The following is a 14,935-nucleotide window of genomic DNA, read 5'->3' on the forward strand; positions in this document are numbered from 1 at the left end:
GCGTTTAAACTCTCTCGTGTAATTGTCCCGAATACTATGTATTTTTAAATAAGCGCAGTACCTGAAAATATATAATAACATATCAATTTTATTTGTACAGATACTTTTTTCGATAAAATAAATATTTGCGTGTAGAATTAAAGAGCTACACTACGAGGCTTTTTCCTTTTTAACTGATCGGGATAAACCAAGGAAACGTTTAGTTGAGCCTTTGAGGGATGTACTACGTGATTGATCAGGGTCGATTCATCTCTTTTGCATCGTTGGTACTACTCTATTCTATATCATTATCGATGAATTTGGCGGCACCCTCCACATTGGCGATGATTCTCGAGTCCACTACTATAGGTGGTAATAGATGGCGGCTCTTAGCATTTTTCCAGCTGAATTGTCCAGGCTGGTCAGGTACTCGCTTACTATCTTTCTAATAGCACTTCCAGCTGTGCCAGGGGACTCACCCTAATAATTGCCTATTTAAGTAGTTCTGCGGTTTTGAAAAGAAACACTTTATTAGTTTATAATCATTTAATGTCACATAACTAATAAAATTCTTCCAAATTTTTATAGAGCAATACAATGAAAATATCACTTGCTAATGTAGTATGTAAGTACCTTAGACTTAAGGTTAACTTATTAAAAGAAATAAAATCTTATCAGGTCTATAAGTATCAATTACGAATTAAACACAGTCTTTAGTAATCATTGCTTTCAACAGAAAACAACAAAAAATAAACTTTTAATTCGAAACATAAATGGCCACTATGATATACATATCATAGCTCAAAGAAATTTAATCACTTCTATATCTCGAACCAAAAATTAACTTATAGTCGAAACACAATGACTGTCTCCTTAGGTTTCCCAACACTAAAGTAAAATCATAGTTCTTAATAATGATACTAACAATGAGTAAACTCAAACAAACATTAAACATAATATAACCACTTTGATTTTAGCTTAAGCATAGTGAGATCTATAATAATAAATCCAGCCCTTTTTATTTGTATAGTAAATTATCAAAAAAGGCATGGCATTCTTTTGGAAGTACACTCTTCAATTCTTGTAAATGATCAAACTTTGTTTTTGCAATTGCCTGCCTCGTTTGTAAGAGCTAGTTCAGACATGGCGGAATCCGTGCGGATGCAAATCGCGCGGTTCTAAACGCAAGTGTTCAGACAGACGCGGATGTAAATGCGGAGTGCCGTAATCCGCATAGAGTGACAGCGTTCTAGTCCAATCATGGAAGTCGAAGAAGCAATATGTGTGTACTTGTTGCTCCGTAAAAAAGAAAGAAAGAAGAAACGGCAGTATTGGGTGCATCCAATATTACGTGATCGGCTCACCCATGGTCAGTTTCTGACTTTATATCCAAAATTAAGAAGTTTTGAACCAAAATTCTTTAATTATTTGAGAATGTCGATAAATTCATTTGATGAATTATTAGAAATGATCAGTGAACAAATTGCATCTAATGATACCCATATGAGGTCAAGCGTGGCCCCAGAAGAAAAACTCGTGATTACATTAAGGTAAGATATTTATTTTATACATCAGAATATATGTTTTGTACTATAGAAGACTGTGAGTCGTCAGTGCTATTGCATGATAAAGGCGATGGAGACTCTCCTGGTACGATTGTAGAATATCCTGTAAAATATCCTTGTGGGTTTGAATATTGTTGGTTTTGCCAAAATACTTCATTAGGCGTGTTCTGCTGGCTCGTGATATGAATAGGCGCTGGTAATTTCTGCCCTTTCTGTATTACCTGGAGTAATTCAATTTTAGTAGCCAAACGCTTATTTTCTGGAATTTTTTTTAACTCTTTATACAATGACATACAAAAAAGCTTATCATCATCATCTTGCTTTGACATACTTTCTTGTAATTGTCTCTGTATTTTATCCCTTGATTCAATGCTATTTTCTAATATGTCAGCCAATCGCTCTTCTGAAGTAATTTTAGTCTTCTTCCTTTTATTGGGTACTGGTTGTATTTCACGTGCATTAACAAAATTATCTTGGTTTTGGTCAATGTTTTGAATTCCTTCATTTTTGGCTTCATGTATGTTTGATGTCGTTTCTTTGTTTTTTACTGTCTTCTGAAGAAAAGAAAGCCGGTCAAAATACATGTATTTTGAACCTTTACATGCACCAGAACCAGAAGGAATTGATTTGCCTTTCTTGAATTCCTTATTATAAGCATCCCGTATATTCTTCCACTTTTTTTGTAAAGTTACACCTGGAACAGAAATCAGTATTTTTAACAAAATTGTAGACTTATAAATACAGGAGCGGTCAAATATTTGAAGACACTCAAAAATTTGAAAAATTTAAAATAAAATAATTGACACTCATTATTTTAAACTAGCTGGTGCCCGCGACTTATAATTAATAAATGAAAAGTTTGCAACTTTGTTAACAAAACGATACAGATCAAGATTATATTGTTTCAGATATCTGGGTACTGGTTGTTCCTTTGGAGAACTGCATTACAACTTTCGTCTTGGCAAATCTACAATTACAGGAATTGTCCGTGAAGTATGTGAAGCTCTGTGGGAAAAAGTCGCAAAAAATGTCATGCCTGAATCCAGCGAAGATATATGGAAGAAAATAGCTACAGATTTTGAAAAATATGCAAATTTCCCCAATTGCATTGGCGCCATAGATGGCAAGCATATAAGGATTACAAAACCCAATGATTCTGGATCTTTGTATTATAATTACAAAACTTTTTTTTCCATAGTGCTGTTGGCACTTTGTGATAGTAACTATTGTTTTTCTTTCATAGATATTGGATCATATGGAAAAAGTAGTGATTCTGCAATTTTTAAAAATTCGGTATTTTATAAAAGATTAATAGAAAAGTCATTACACATACCAAAACCTAAACCAATATCTAACACAGATCCTACGCCATTGCCATACGTCATAGTTGGCGATGAAGCGTTTGGTTTATCCGAAACTGTAATGCGACCCTATGCAGGTAGAGGGCTATCATACGAAAAAAATATATTTAATTACAGGTTATCAAGAGCTCGACGTTATATTGAATGCACTTTTGGAATTCTGGCAAACAAGTGGCGCATTTTTCATAGGCCTATAAACGTTAATATAGACTTTGCCGAAGACATAATAAAGGCCTGTTGTGTGCTACACAATTTTGTTAGAACTAGAGATGGTATACAGTTTGAAGATACTTTATATACTGGGCCAATGAGTAATCTTAATACATTACATGCAGGAAGGGGTACACCGTCATCATTAAATATTAGAGACAAATATGCTAATTACTTTGTAAATGAGGGTCGTGTAGAATGGCAAGACACAAAAATATAAAAACTTGAGAGGTGTCAAGGGACACCCGGATAGAACGAAGTTGACCTCACTGGAGGCGAGTACTAGAGGCGAGTAGCGAGGCGTGGTGTTTGCGTGCGTGAGAATCGTGAGATTTTTCCCGCGCCCGATACTTACCTCCAATCACAATAACAACATTTTTATATAGTTTAGTTATTTGGGGTGGACTGTCAATTACAAAATATGTAAACTACCCTGATAAATGTAAAATTAAATACATACTGACCAAAAAGAACCTTTTTTTCCAAAGAATCCTCATTTTCTCCAAAAATATCCACCAGCTCCTGCCAAGCTCCGTTTCTAATAATTTTATTGGAATATTCTGCACATTGGATGTCCCACAAAGCAGGTCTCTTTTCCACCTCATCGATGAATAGCTCGGTGTCGAAGCGATCCATTGTCACCGTCCGATACGCGCGGCTTCCGCAGAGCAACTGAACGCGCTCTAGGTACGTCAAGTAAATAGATCCGAGCGGCAACCGCGCGAATTCATTTTCTAGCGGTTGAGTGGCGGTAGCCGCGCGGTTTGTCAATCCGCGCGGACAGGTATGAACGAATTTATAGGCGCTAATGTAAATAAGATCCGCGCGGTCTAACCGCGCGATTTGCATCCGCACGGATTCCGCCATGTCTGAACTAGCTCTTAAAGTGCAGGATGTCGATCACTGATGACAGTTTTCTTGGTCTTCTAGGCATAGGTACAATTTCATCCGTAAAGTGAAGCTACTAGTCTTTTGTACTATTTGGATTATACCTTAGTGCTCTTATATCAACAACGCAGTGATCACCCGCCAAGACCAGGTCGAAATGATTCATAGATATAGTAATCCTTGTTGCTGAAATCTTTGAAAAGTGTGTCGTCAGGTGTAATTACTTCGTAAGGACATGATTTGGTTCTAGCTTCTTTAGTGATGGTAAAAAGATTTCCCGATTTTTCAATTTCCTCTCAATTACCGAGTGAACAGAGTCGATAGAGTCCACATAATTCTGTGTTATAATTAAGGACTATGTTCTTTGCCATAGCTAATCTCAGCAACGTATTTGACACAAAATTGTAATTTTGCACAGTACAACTATCTGTATAAATTATCCCATCCTTTGGACTATCATTAATTTACTTGGTTACATAATCTTCGAAAAATGATTCGTATGTCGTAAATTTCAAATCACAGACTGTCGTCAAACCAGAAACATGTGACACCATTATTTGCCAGGTAGACTGGTTAATTGCATTGGCAAGTATGTAATGTCACATTATGAGATGTTTCTCCAAGGACTGTTACTATGGAATCTGTTGAAATCAATTGTAATGTAGGCGTTTCTTGTCGTCATCATCATGCAATTCGAGGCCATTACATTCAACGTTATTCTATTATGTTATAGTCAAGTTGATTGAGGTAACTATCAGAAGGAGAATGAATGCCGTTGACATAGCATGGATCGTCTTAAGAATCTGAGCCTGATAAATTAGATATTTCAGATAAATTTTGGATAACCTCATCTAAATTCTTTTCAGTTAGTAACACTTTAGGTATTTTGAGTTTTACTTAACTAACACAAAGTTGCCAATTTTATACTAAAATATAATAAGTCCTGAGTACATTCTCCTCGTTTCGATATATCGTTAACAAGGAGAAAGGCACACAATTGTCAGTCGTAAGGATATAGAGAATTATATTAGTTTGGGAACAATAAGAGTGGTTCGACTGAGTGGGGAGTCCTGCACCTACTTTCAAGATAGCACGATGCGCTCTCTCGATCTCAATGAGGTATGTTTTGGCAGCGCCTCTCCACAAGGGTATGCAATACACCACCAAAGAATGACATAAAGCATAGAATACCATCCTAAGGACGTTGCGATCAGCGATGTGCTCGAGATTCTTGAAGACAAAAATAAGTTTACGTAATTTTGATACCAGGGATTCGACGTATTTCTAAAAGTATATAATATTTCTGAAAGTATTCTTCCACATTTGAACATCCTGCTAGTGTTGTTTTGCGTTTTCCAACCCGGCGTGTTAGTCCTGAGTCATCAACAGCACTATTTGAATCGAATGGATGAAGACCACATCGCTTAAACCCACTTTTGATGTTGTCAGACATGTTAGGATGTTTTAATGCATCATTTAGCAATGTGTAAATGTTTGTTTTTGTGACGGCAGAATGAAAATTTTCTGGCTTTAATAGGAATACGCGGACTTTACATTGCCAATATGTTTTTACTGGTGCAAATACGCTAACGTCAGCTGGTAGTTAAATATGAATGGTGTCGGGCGGAAGGGCATACAAAATAATTTGCATTTGTTCACTTTCACACAGCATTAAGGACATATTCGACTTATGACCAGCAGAAGCACGGGTTTTTTAATGTTATTTTCTACTATCCAGTTGCGAAACTCGTTGGTGATGTAATCAAAGAAAACATCTCCTTTCATCCAACCTGTCTCCTATCTGCGTAAGACCCTATGTTGGGGCATACTGTTCACTATAACAGCTTTTGGTGGTCTAATGTATGAAAACACAATACAAGGTGTTCACATATCTCCATTAGCATCAAATGTTAATAATACCGTTATGTTTTCTTTTTCGTTACTTGGTTTTATTTGGTATAAGTTTTTGAACCCTCTTGAGCCTAAAACTTTTCCCGTCTTTGGACGAAGACCAAATCCACTTTTTTCTCCATTGAAAATTCTTTTAGGATCACTCAAAATATCTTTTTGATGTACGAGTGTTTGAAACTACACTTTTAACCCAAATAATTTATTAACAGAAAAAACAAGAAAATAATTTTGTTGAAACACTAAACGTCAAATCTGATTTTATTCTTCTTTTTCTTATCCAACCTCATTTGACTGTTATTAATAAAAATAGTATGAATGTAACCAGATTTGAAGATTTTTACATTAAACACAGTCTATTCGACTCTTCTCCGACTTGGGCTCTAGCTTTATTAATGTCCTCCGTATTTTAAACCCCTTCGGACCTAAATTAAATATTGATGATAAAAATAATATTTTTTATGTTTTATTAGCTGATTACCGATAAGAGTATTAAGAACATATTTTCTTTAAAAAAATATAATTTTCCTTTTACAGTTTTCTAGACATTTTTATGTCCTCTGAAATGGACTTCAGGTTCTAAGTGTTGTTTCTTAATGATGTGTACCGGATTTATAATAATAAATTAATATTTAATTTAGTTCAAATTTTTACTAATATTGTCTTTTATTAACGCGCGCAATATAAATCGCGTTTTAATCCGTTATCAAGTTTTTTATTTAGAATGTTACTAATTTATCTCTATGGATAGGTTTTTGAATAAAAAACTATGTATTAATGAAAATGTTTAGTTAGTAACACACTTAAATATTAATGAAATCAAGATTTTTGGTAAAAGATACGAAAATAGTTTCTTTCACTAGTGAAATATGTGTATTTCGCATTTGAAGCAATTAACATGTGTTTCGCCTTTGCATTCTGGTTTTTTACATGTAGTAGCTTCCTTTTTTCTATCGTATTCTGGCAAATTTATTTATTTTTTTATTACATACATGATCTTAAATAGAAAGAAGTTGGTGTGGTGGAAACACAAACTGGACACAGTTTTTCTGTCCACCAGGACGTCGAACATATTTAAATAATTAACTTATTACATACTTACGCCAGTGACATACTATACAATATAACATTTTTACAATTAAACCATCAAAATTGCACGAACAACGTAATAAACCAATTGAAACATCGACGCTCCACAGTTAGCCGATGAAAGAAACCTGTTCTTGACGATTAAAATGATTAACAGTATCGTACTGAACTTCAGGTATTGGCCTCATTTCAACTTGACGTCGTCGAGTTTGTGTAAATGTTGGAATGCTTATGGGACTGCTACTTCCAGAAGATGGACGTCCTCTTTTTCTGTTGTTTAGTGGCTGTCCCATTTTTAACAGCAAATCTGCGTCAGCATTTTTAACGCGCTGCCGAAAATTGAGTTATTTCAGAATATATTTCTCTGGTATCTTACTGGAATATCATACGAAGCGTCCATTTTTTCTATCGAATAAAGATACGGTACAGACTAATTAGATGATCTGTTTTATCTATTCCTTCCATTCCATTTGAATTCTACATGTCTTCTCCAAGTTATATCCGCTTTACGCGTTTTAGGCTGTCGACTGGATCGAGGAATTGGCTCTTCTTGGTTTGAATGGTGTTCATTTTCTTCTTCATCTTTCAAAGGTTCGTTGGGAGGACGATAATACTACCTACACGAGGCGGCGTTTTGAAGTATTCTGTAGAATTTCATCATCGCTTTCTTCGTCGTTATTAGACAAAGTCCCATCTTCAAGTATGTTTAGCAAATTGTCAACATCTCATCTAGATGAGTCAAAACCTGAAATATCATAAAGTAATTAAAAATAGTATTTTTTTTTTCAAACTTATCACAATAAATGTTAAGCTCAAATTTATCTATTGAAACCTGTTGTCCATTACAATAGACATGGCAATAAGTACAGATTTTACACAGTAAGATACAAAGATCCATGATTATTATAATGTCTGCATATAAAAAGAACACTATTCTTTGAGTAAAATATATAATTTAACATAGATAACCGCTATGTTCAATAAAAATAAAACAAAAATACACTTACGTGCTTTTCGGCTGTACATGACTGTTCACTTCACTTTATTAATTATTTCTACCTAACAACATCACATTTCTTGAACGTTGTTTATGATATTTCGATCCTAAGTACTTCTCGGATTTCTAGCATTGTTTACATTCGACTTACATAGTTCTTGTGTATGTGACATTTATTAAGGGCTTCCCAAATAGCCTCGTGATAAATTGTGTCAAACGCTTTGGCATAGTCAATAAAAGCGATGTAAAGTGGCTTGTTAAACTCCCTGTATTTTCCCATTATTTGTTGCAGTACATATATATAGTCCGTCGGAGGCCGGATTCCGCTTGTTCTACTGGCTGATGGTTATCGATTGTCGGACCCAGACGGCTTTGTAAAATTGACATGAATATTTTATACACACTTGAAAGGAGACTAATCGGGCGGTATTTGGAGATGTCTTCAGGGTCTACTTACTTGTATAGAAGTACTATGTCTGATTTTCTCCATTGCGTCGGTACTTGACCTGTGTTTAAAACCTCGTTGAACAAGTACGTAAGTGGGCTAGTTAGTAGGGTAACACCAGATTTTAAAGCTTAATTTTGTATGCCGTCAGGGCAGGGACTTTTATCTGTTTTGAGTTTCTTGATATTATGTTTAAATACTGCCTTCTCATCCACTGGTGGCAAATCGATCACACTTTGCGGTTTTGGTATTGCAGCGCTTGTTGCGGTGATACTTGATAAACACGGAGTAGGTTTTGTGTACAATTGCTTATAATTGTCTGTGGCGCAGTTTATGATATCTTTTCTGGTTTTTGTTTCTTTAGTTTTAGATCGCAAGTTTTGGATCCAACTTTTATGTGTGGTTAATTTCTTGTATGCTCTTTTCGTGCTTCTGTACGTGTATATATTTTCCTCAATTATTTTGTACCTGTGGTCTTTGTAGTCTTTATCTATTGCCTTGCTTGTAGTTTTAAATAGTGTGCTCTTCTTTCTTTCGTTTTTTGTTTGGTTTTCAGGAGCTCAGTTCGCCTTTTAAGAAGAGTTTTAGTAGGCTCGCTAAGAATTTTGTTAATAGATTTTTGTTGTTTATTTATACATGTGCATGCAACGCTGGAGGCAATGATGCTAAGTTGTCGTAAAAGGTTTGAATATCTTTTTCTTGTGTTTCATTATATATCATTAATTAACCCACACAATTAAACAAACTAAATAAATAAAATTACTGCTCCTCGACCTCCACAATAGAAACTACTGCTTGTGACAGAATATCAGGTTCAAGGATACTTTGTGATAAATCTCCAGCTTGGGAATAAAATACTATAGAATTTTCTCTTCCTGATTGGGGATTTACTGTATTGTATGGAGGTGTTACTTTCATCCAGTTTTCCCCCGCTAGTTCTACAATGTCATCTGTCCATCTTTTCCTGTCCTATACATCTCTTTCCAGTAGGTCCAGTCCATTTCATTATTTCTAGTGTCCATCTTTTATCCCGCGCTCTAGCAATATGATCTGCCCATTTCCATTTTAGCCTTAGAGCTTGTTCCAGTGCATCTGTAAGTTTGTTTTTTTTACGGATTTCAACATTTTTTATTTTGTTTATTCTCCTCAAATTTAGGATGCTTTTTTCTTTCAAACTGGATGAATGTTGCTCAAAACAAAGAGAAATGGAAAAATATGGAGGAGGCTTTTACCCTAAAAGGGGCCATACAAAAACTAGACATAAAAAATTAAAAATAAATCTAACTTAAATTTTGTTTAAAACTTACTTAACTAAATTAATATTAAGGAATATAAACTAACTAATTGTTGTATGGTTTAAATAAAGCTTTAATAATAATAAAATGGAGGTGTTACTGTAGAAACGCTGTCCAGAGTTGCAGCAGGAATACTTTGAGGATTCTATCCAATACATGATTGTGAAGGTTCTGGGGACTCAACGTAATACGTATTAGAAGAAGGCGATGGAGTAAAACGGCTACTATTATTCATTGGCGAAGGGGTTCTACTACTGTTCATTAATTGTTGTATACGCATATCGGACAAATAGTTTTGGATATGTTTTTGAGCTTCCAGCGCCGAAAGCAAAGGCATAGCTTTTAACTGTTCTGCAACACTTTTAGCAAAATGGTCAAACTCATGTTCAGTAGTAGATTGCGAACTTGCTATTCATAGTATTGTTAATGCAGCTCATTTTATCCACAAGTGAATGTAAGTCCAGGAGTCTTCTTTTACGAGTGGCGTTAGTAGGATTTGGCATTGTAAATTGTTGCTCGCTAGTTGATGTAGGCTGACTGATTTCATCATCAGTTGTTTGATCAATTGAATTGTCTCCATGATTCATTATTCTCATTATTCTTCATTATTCTCCTGTAACAAAACATAAATAAAGTATATATAGAGTAGACCAAACGACGCAGAAAAAACTTGACGATTCGAATGGTATATAGAACTCATTTTAAGTATTTTTGTCGCTTAGATATTTTTGCCTTTCAAGCGTCGATATTCCACACAGAGAGAACACGTGCAGTCACCACCAATATATAAAGACGACTGACGGACCTTTGACTGACCGGCGACCGCCGCCGACCGCCCGAATTGTTTTCGATTGTGTACACATGATATTGACTCCTATTTCTTTCGAACAAGGTGCAAAATGCAAGTGAGCAGGAGGTGAAGAACAAAACCTCACTTTTCCACTTTTTATTATTTTAAAGCATGTGCTACACGGTATGAAACGGCGGTTTGAAACGAAATAAAAGCGAGTTGCGCTTTTCGGCTACACGGTTTAAAACCAACAGTGTCCAAAATAACGTTGCGCTGATAAGACGTCTTACGTCTTCGTAGTCACTTATGAGTGAATCGGTTCCCCTTCTTTTCATATCATTTTTTTCTCCAAGAATGACAATAAGTCATAATACCACAGACTTGGCTTATGAATGTCACTAGTCCAGATCCAGTTCGGTTTTTTGATTCTTTGACCTGGAAAAAAATAAAGTTAATAAACTACATTTCAAGGAAATAGGTAGGTAGGTAGGTATACATACTGGGTACCGACCGCGAAAGCACCTAAATTAAAAATTGGTTAAAATAAGTAGGTATTATCCGATAGTTTCAAAGGGTAATCTAAAAAAAACGAAGGGTAAAAAAATGTAATAACTATACGTACCTTCTTATATTCTCTTGTATACGAAATCCTAAGATTGTCTATCTTTTTCTTTGCAGTCACGGCGTTGGCCGTTGGGTCTATAACTTTAAATTATTCGGCTAAAATATCCCACGCATTTTTTATCTGAGTCGAGTCTTTATATGACTCGCATGATAAATCCCAAAGACATGGCAATTCTCTGTATAATTCGAGCAATTCGGTAATAACTTCACGTTCACTTGCTTCTTGTGCCATTGTGCAGAAGCGGCTAGACTGTTTCAAACCAACGGTTTTGGTCGCGGTTTGCAACGCAAAGCGTGCTGCCAAGGTCATATCAAGGTTAAACGAAATTTGGCATAAAACAACTATCCACACGGTTTGAAACCAAAGTTTCAAACCGCCGTTTCATACCGTGTAGCACATGCTTAAGGAAAACAGCAAAATGTAAAATAGCTAACAAACTATTACTACAGCATTATGTTTTAATTATGTCATATTAAACAAAGTGTTTCAGTCAACCTATGTACCAAATTACTAAAAAATTAAAACTAAAATTACTAATTAAATTACACGTGAAAATAAACGCGAAAGGAACTGCATGACCCTTATGCATTTACCGCCAGTTTGACTTTAACTTATAAAAAAATATATTTTTTATTCAATAAAATGTTACATTTTTAGCAGATATTGGAGCCCTGAACTAAGTCTAGGAGACCTGTACATCAGGTTACTCCGCTCTTCCAATGGTTCAATGATACTTAACAAACTTATAAAACTTAACAATAATTGAAATCAAAATACTATATTATAAAGAACATCAGAAAGCTAAGACTTATTACATGGTTGAGACATTTGTACACACCAGAATGACAATCTAAGGAAAGGGAGGGATGGGAGGTGGAGGGTGGTAGTGTAAAATAGTGCATTTAATTTCGAATAATAACTTAGGGTAAATATTAAGGATCTTATTAAGTTTGTTGTATAGCTAGATAGATATGAAAATTGGCGGTGTCAAACGCTTTTTTCAAATTAATAAAGACACCCAGCGCCGTTTTCTTTGAGTCAATATTTTGCTTTTTATCACTAATGAGATCGGCTGTGGCTGTTAGTGTCGTTTTTGATCTAATACCATATTGGCGTTTAGAAATAAAATTGTTAGTTTGTAAGTATCAATTCGTGAGTAAATAATTTAACCTGATATTTTTGATATTTAAGGTAGGATCGGTCTGTAATTGCCGGGGTAGATAGGAGTAACTTTGGCTTTCTTAAGAGAATCCGGAAATTCACCTTTATGCAGCAGATCGAAAGATATTCAGAGATATAATTGATTACACATTTTATGGTTTTAGTGTTGATCCCATCTATTCCAGTACTACAATTTGTGTCTAGTGTTTTTATTAAAGTAAAAAAAAGCTAACTGGTATAGACTAGCGATCATGCGCATATTGACCATTCTTTGGTTACATAGACTACTATTTTATAATATTGCTTTGATAAAACTTACTTTTAAGACTACTATAGTCTTTTCACAAAGTAATTGTGATCTTGTAGCACAATTGAACAGAAGCTTTGGCTTCTATTTCTCTGTCATCAGCTGAAAGTTATATAAAATTTAAATCAAATCTTGTAATATCTAAAACTATTACTCAAGCTAAGAGATAGTACGTATATTAAAGGTACATTCTATTGTTACTGCTAGTCAGCTAATATCAGGTATATGTAAGAGGTTAATTAAATATTAATTTGTCATAAATATAATTTTAAATTAAATATTTACCAATACTAATGGCTGCAGTAGAGGTTGATGTACATGGTTTCTCACACCATATATTTGGAGATTAAGGAATAACATCTGAAAAATAAAGATGGTTAAAATATTAAATGACGTATTTGAATATAGTTTTTTTTTATATGGTATAATAAATACCAAATTATTGGCACTCAAATTACAATTTTTCTGTGAAATCAGCTAAAATACTTAAACTTTCTGTTGTCAACTTAACTGTGGTCTAAGTACAATTGTTATATGCACTGCATCAGTTACAATTCTCGACGTAAGATTGAGATTACAAAGGTCGTATTACAAAGTATGACTTATAATTTTTTCGCAATGTATTGCGACATTTGGCGGCAAACTTCTCATTTTTTCAGCCACATGTTGCCCAAAACTTGCATATTTTTGTTGCTGTATTGGGGGTTGTCTCGGCTCATCGAGTTTTTTTGATATTTTAGTTAGCACAGCAACAGCAGCATTTTGCATGATACTTGCTCATCGGTTTCACCAGTTGCATCCACCATTCCTGCGAGTTCTTCTTGTATTGTTGTGCCTTCATTTCGAAATATTGTATTTCCCTCAGCCTCGTAAATTTGCGCCGTCCATTGATCGAACCCGACCATTCCACACGAATGACCGGCGCACAACAAGCTTCAATATGTTCGTCGCTGAGAATGTCTTGTGATACTTGACGACCATTGCCGGAATAAATATACTCGCGTATACAAGACAGACAAGTAATGCTTGTCGTTTTGTAGACTCCTTCTCGAATAATTCTTCCCAATCTAGAGTTAAATCCCCACTGTTAATTATGACTGATGTATATGAGGTGCCAATGCCATCTTCTTGTTCCTTGATGGTAAGCGATGAGTTTATAAGGTCCGTTATAAATTGCTGACATTTCGTACTGTTGCACATAGTATTGTCTTTGATTAACATAACCTTTAAACATTTAAAGAAAAAAAGGCTTTTACCGGATTAAAGTTATGTATTATTTTATAAATTTACAATTATTTGACATAATTTTAAATTTATCCGACGTTTCGCGTGCTTTACAGCGTGCGTAGTCACTGGACCACTTTTTTTTCTTTTTTTGCTGCATTTAGTTTTCATGTTTTGTGGTATACGTACTGACTGGATATACTGATCCTTCCAGCTCTCCAGAGTTTCCTCCAGGCCGCTCTGTGCTTCCTCCCCCACTAGAGTTTCGATTTTTTTTAGTCTTGTTCGTCCATTTCTCCATCGGATTTGGTACCCGCTATAGCTTTCAACGACCCCAACCCCTTATTTTCCAGCACATTAAAAATAAAAAATACCTAATAGGTTTCATTGCATGAATATTTAAGTTTAAAAAACTTACCGAGTGGAACATTCCTGAGCAATACTTAGTTCTGATTGGTTCAATCTTTCGATTTGAATATGTTTCAATTCATTTTGAGCAATTAAAGAATTATTGAAGTCAGTCGCAATGTTTTTGCACTTTGTAATCACTGGTAAGAGTAATTTTTCGGTTTCCATCGCCGATGGAACACACAATTGTAGTTGATGAATAGTACAGTTAGTATCAGTAAAATAAGCCATATTCTTCATAGGTTTTATAATATAAGAACCTCTGTCGCGTAAAATACAATGAACTGATTCCGCGCTTAAGTTCCAGTCTTTCAAAATATTGTTCAAATTATTCGCTATAATTCCAAAACCTTTAACCTTATTTCGCAGTACACAGTAAATTTGTGAAATACTGCCGACCTCTAAGATGATAACGAGGTAATGCTGCTTGCCCCCCAGTCAATGCACCTGCGGCGAAGCGGTGTCAAGGGCGTTAAACTAGGATCGGTGTCCAGCAGGGTGACGACCACAGGGAGGTGATCGGACAGGAACTCGTCGACGATCACGTCCTGGGTCATCTGGCACGTCACTCCCTGGTGGACAACGATGTCCAGCGTATCGGTGGTAGGCAATGTCAGGATAATGGGTCGGGACGTCCGGGCCGGACACTGAAAAATCCAGTGTATCAGCGTCGTGCAGCAGGC

The 14,935-nt window shown here is 35.3% G+C and overlaps 2 protein-coding genes and 1 long non-coding RNA gene across 3 annotated transcripts; 2 read left to right on the forward strand and 1 right to left on the reverse strand.

Annotated features, from left to right (window-relative positions):
* Positions 1-1,106: 1,106 nt before the first annotated feature.
* Positions 1,107-3,345, forward strand: LOC125058521 (protein ALP1-like). The gene is made up of 2 exons (XM_047662610.1): positions 1,107-1,529; positions 2,453-3,345. The coding sequence occupies exons 1-2, from the start codon at positions 1,240-1,242 to the stop codon at positions 3,333-3,335; spliced, it is 1,173 nt and encodes a 390-aa protein (XP_047518566.1). The 5' UTR covers positions 1,107-1,239; the 3' UTR covers positions 3,336-3,345.
* LOC125058522 lies at positions 1,520-3,996 on the reverse strand. The gene is made up of 2 exons (XM_047662611.1): positions 3,580-3,996; positions 1,520-2,238 (listed from the first exon to the last, which is right to left on the reverse strand). Exons 1-2 carry the CDS (start codon positions 3,980-3,982, stop codon positions 1,544-1,546), a joined length of 1,098 nt encoding a protein of 365 aa, XP_047518567.1. The 5' UTR covers positions 3,983-3,996; the 3' UTR covers positions 1,520-1,543.
* Positions 3,997-4,002: 6 nt separating this feature from the next.
* On the forward strand, positions 4,003-10,775 carry LOC125058523. Its single transcript, XR_007118425.1, has 2 exons — positions 4,003-9,347; positions 9,831-10,775. It is a non-coding gene; the product is annotated as an uncharacterized LOC125058523 (long non-coding RNA).
* The last annotated feature ends 4,160 nt before the right edge of the window (positions 10,776-14,935 follow it).

The sequence above is a fragment of the Pieris napi genome, chromosome 18, assembly GCF_905475465.1.
Source record: "Pieris napi chromosome 18, ilPieNapi1.2, whole genome shotgun sequence".
Lineage (NCBI taxonomy): Eukaryota > Metazoa > Arthropoda > Insecta > Lepidoptera > Pieridae > Pieris > Pieris napi.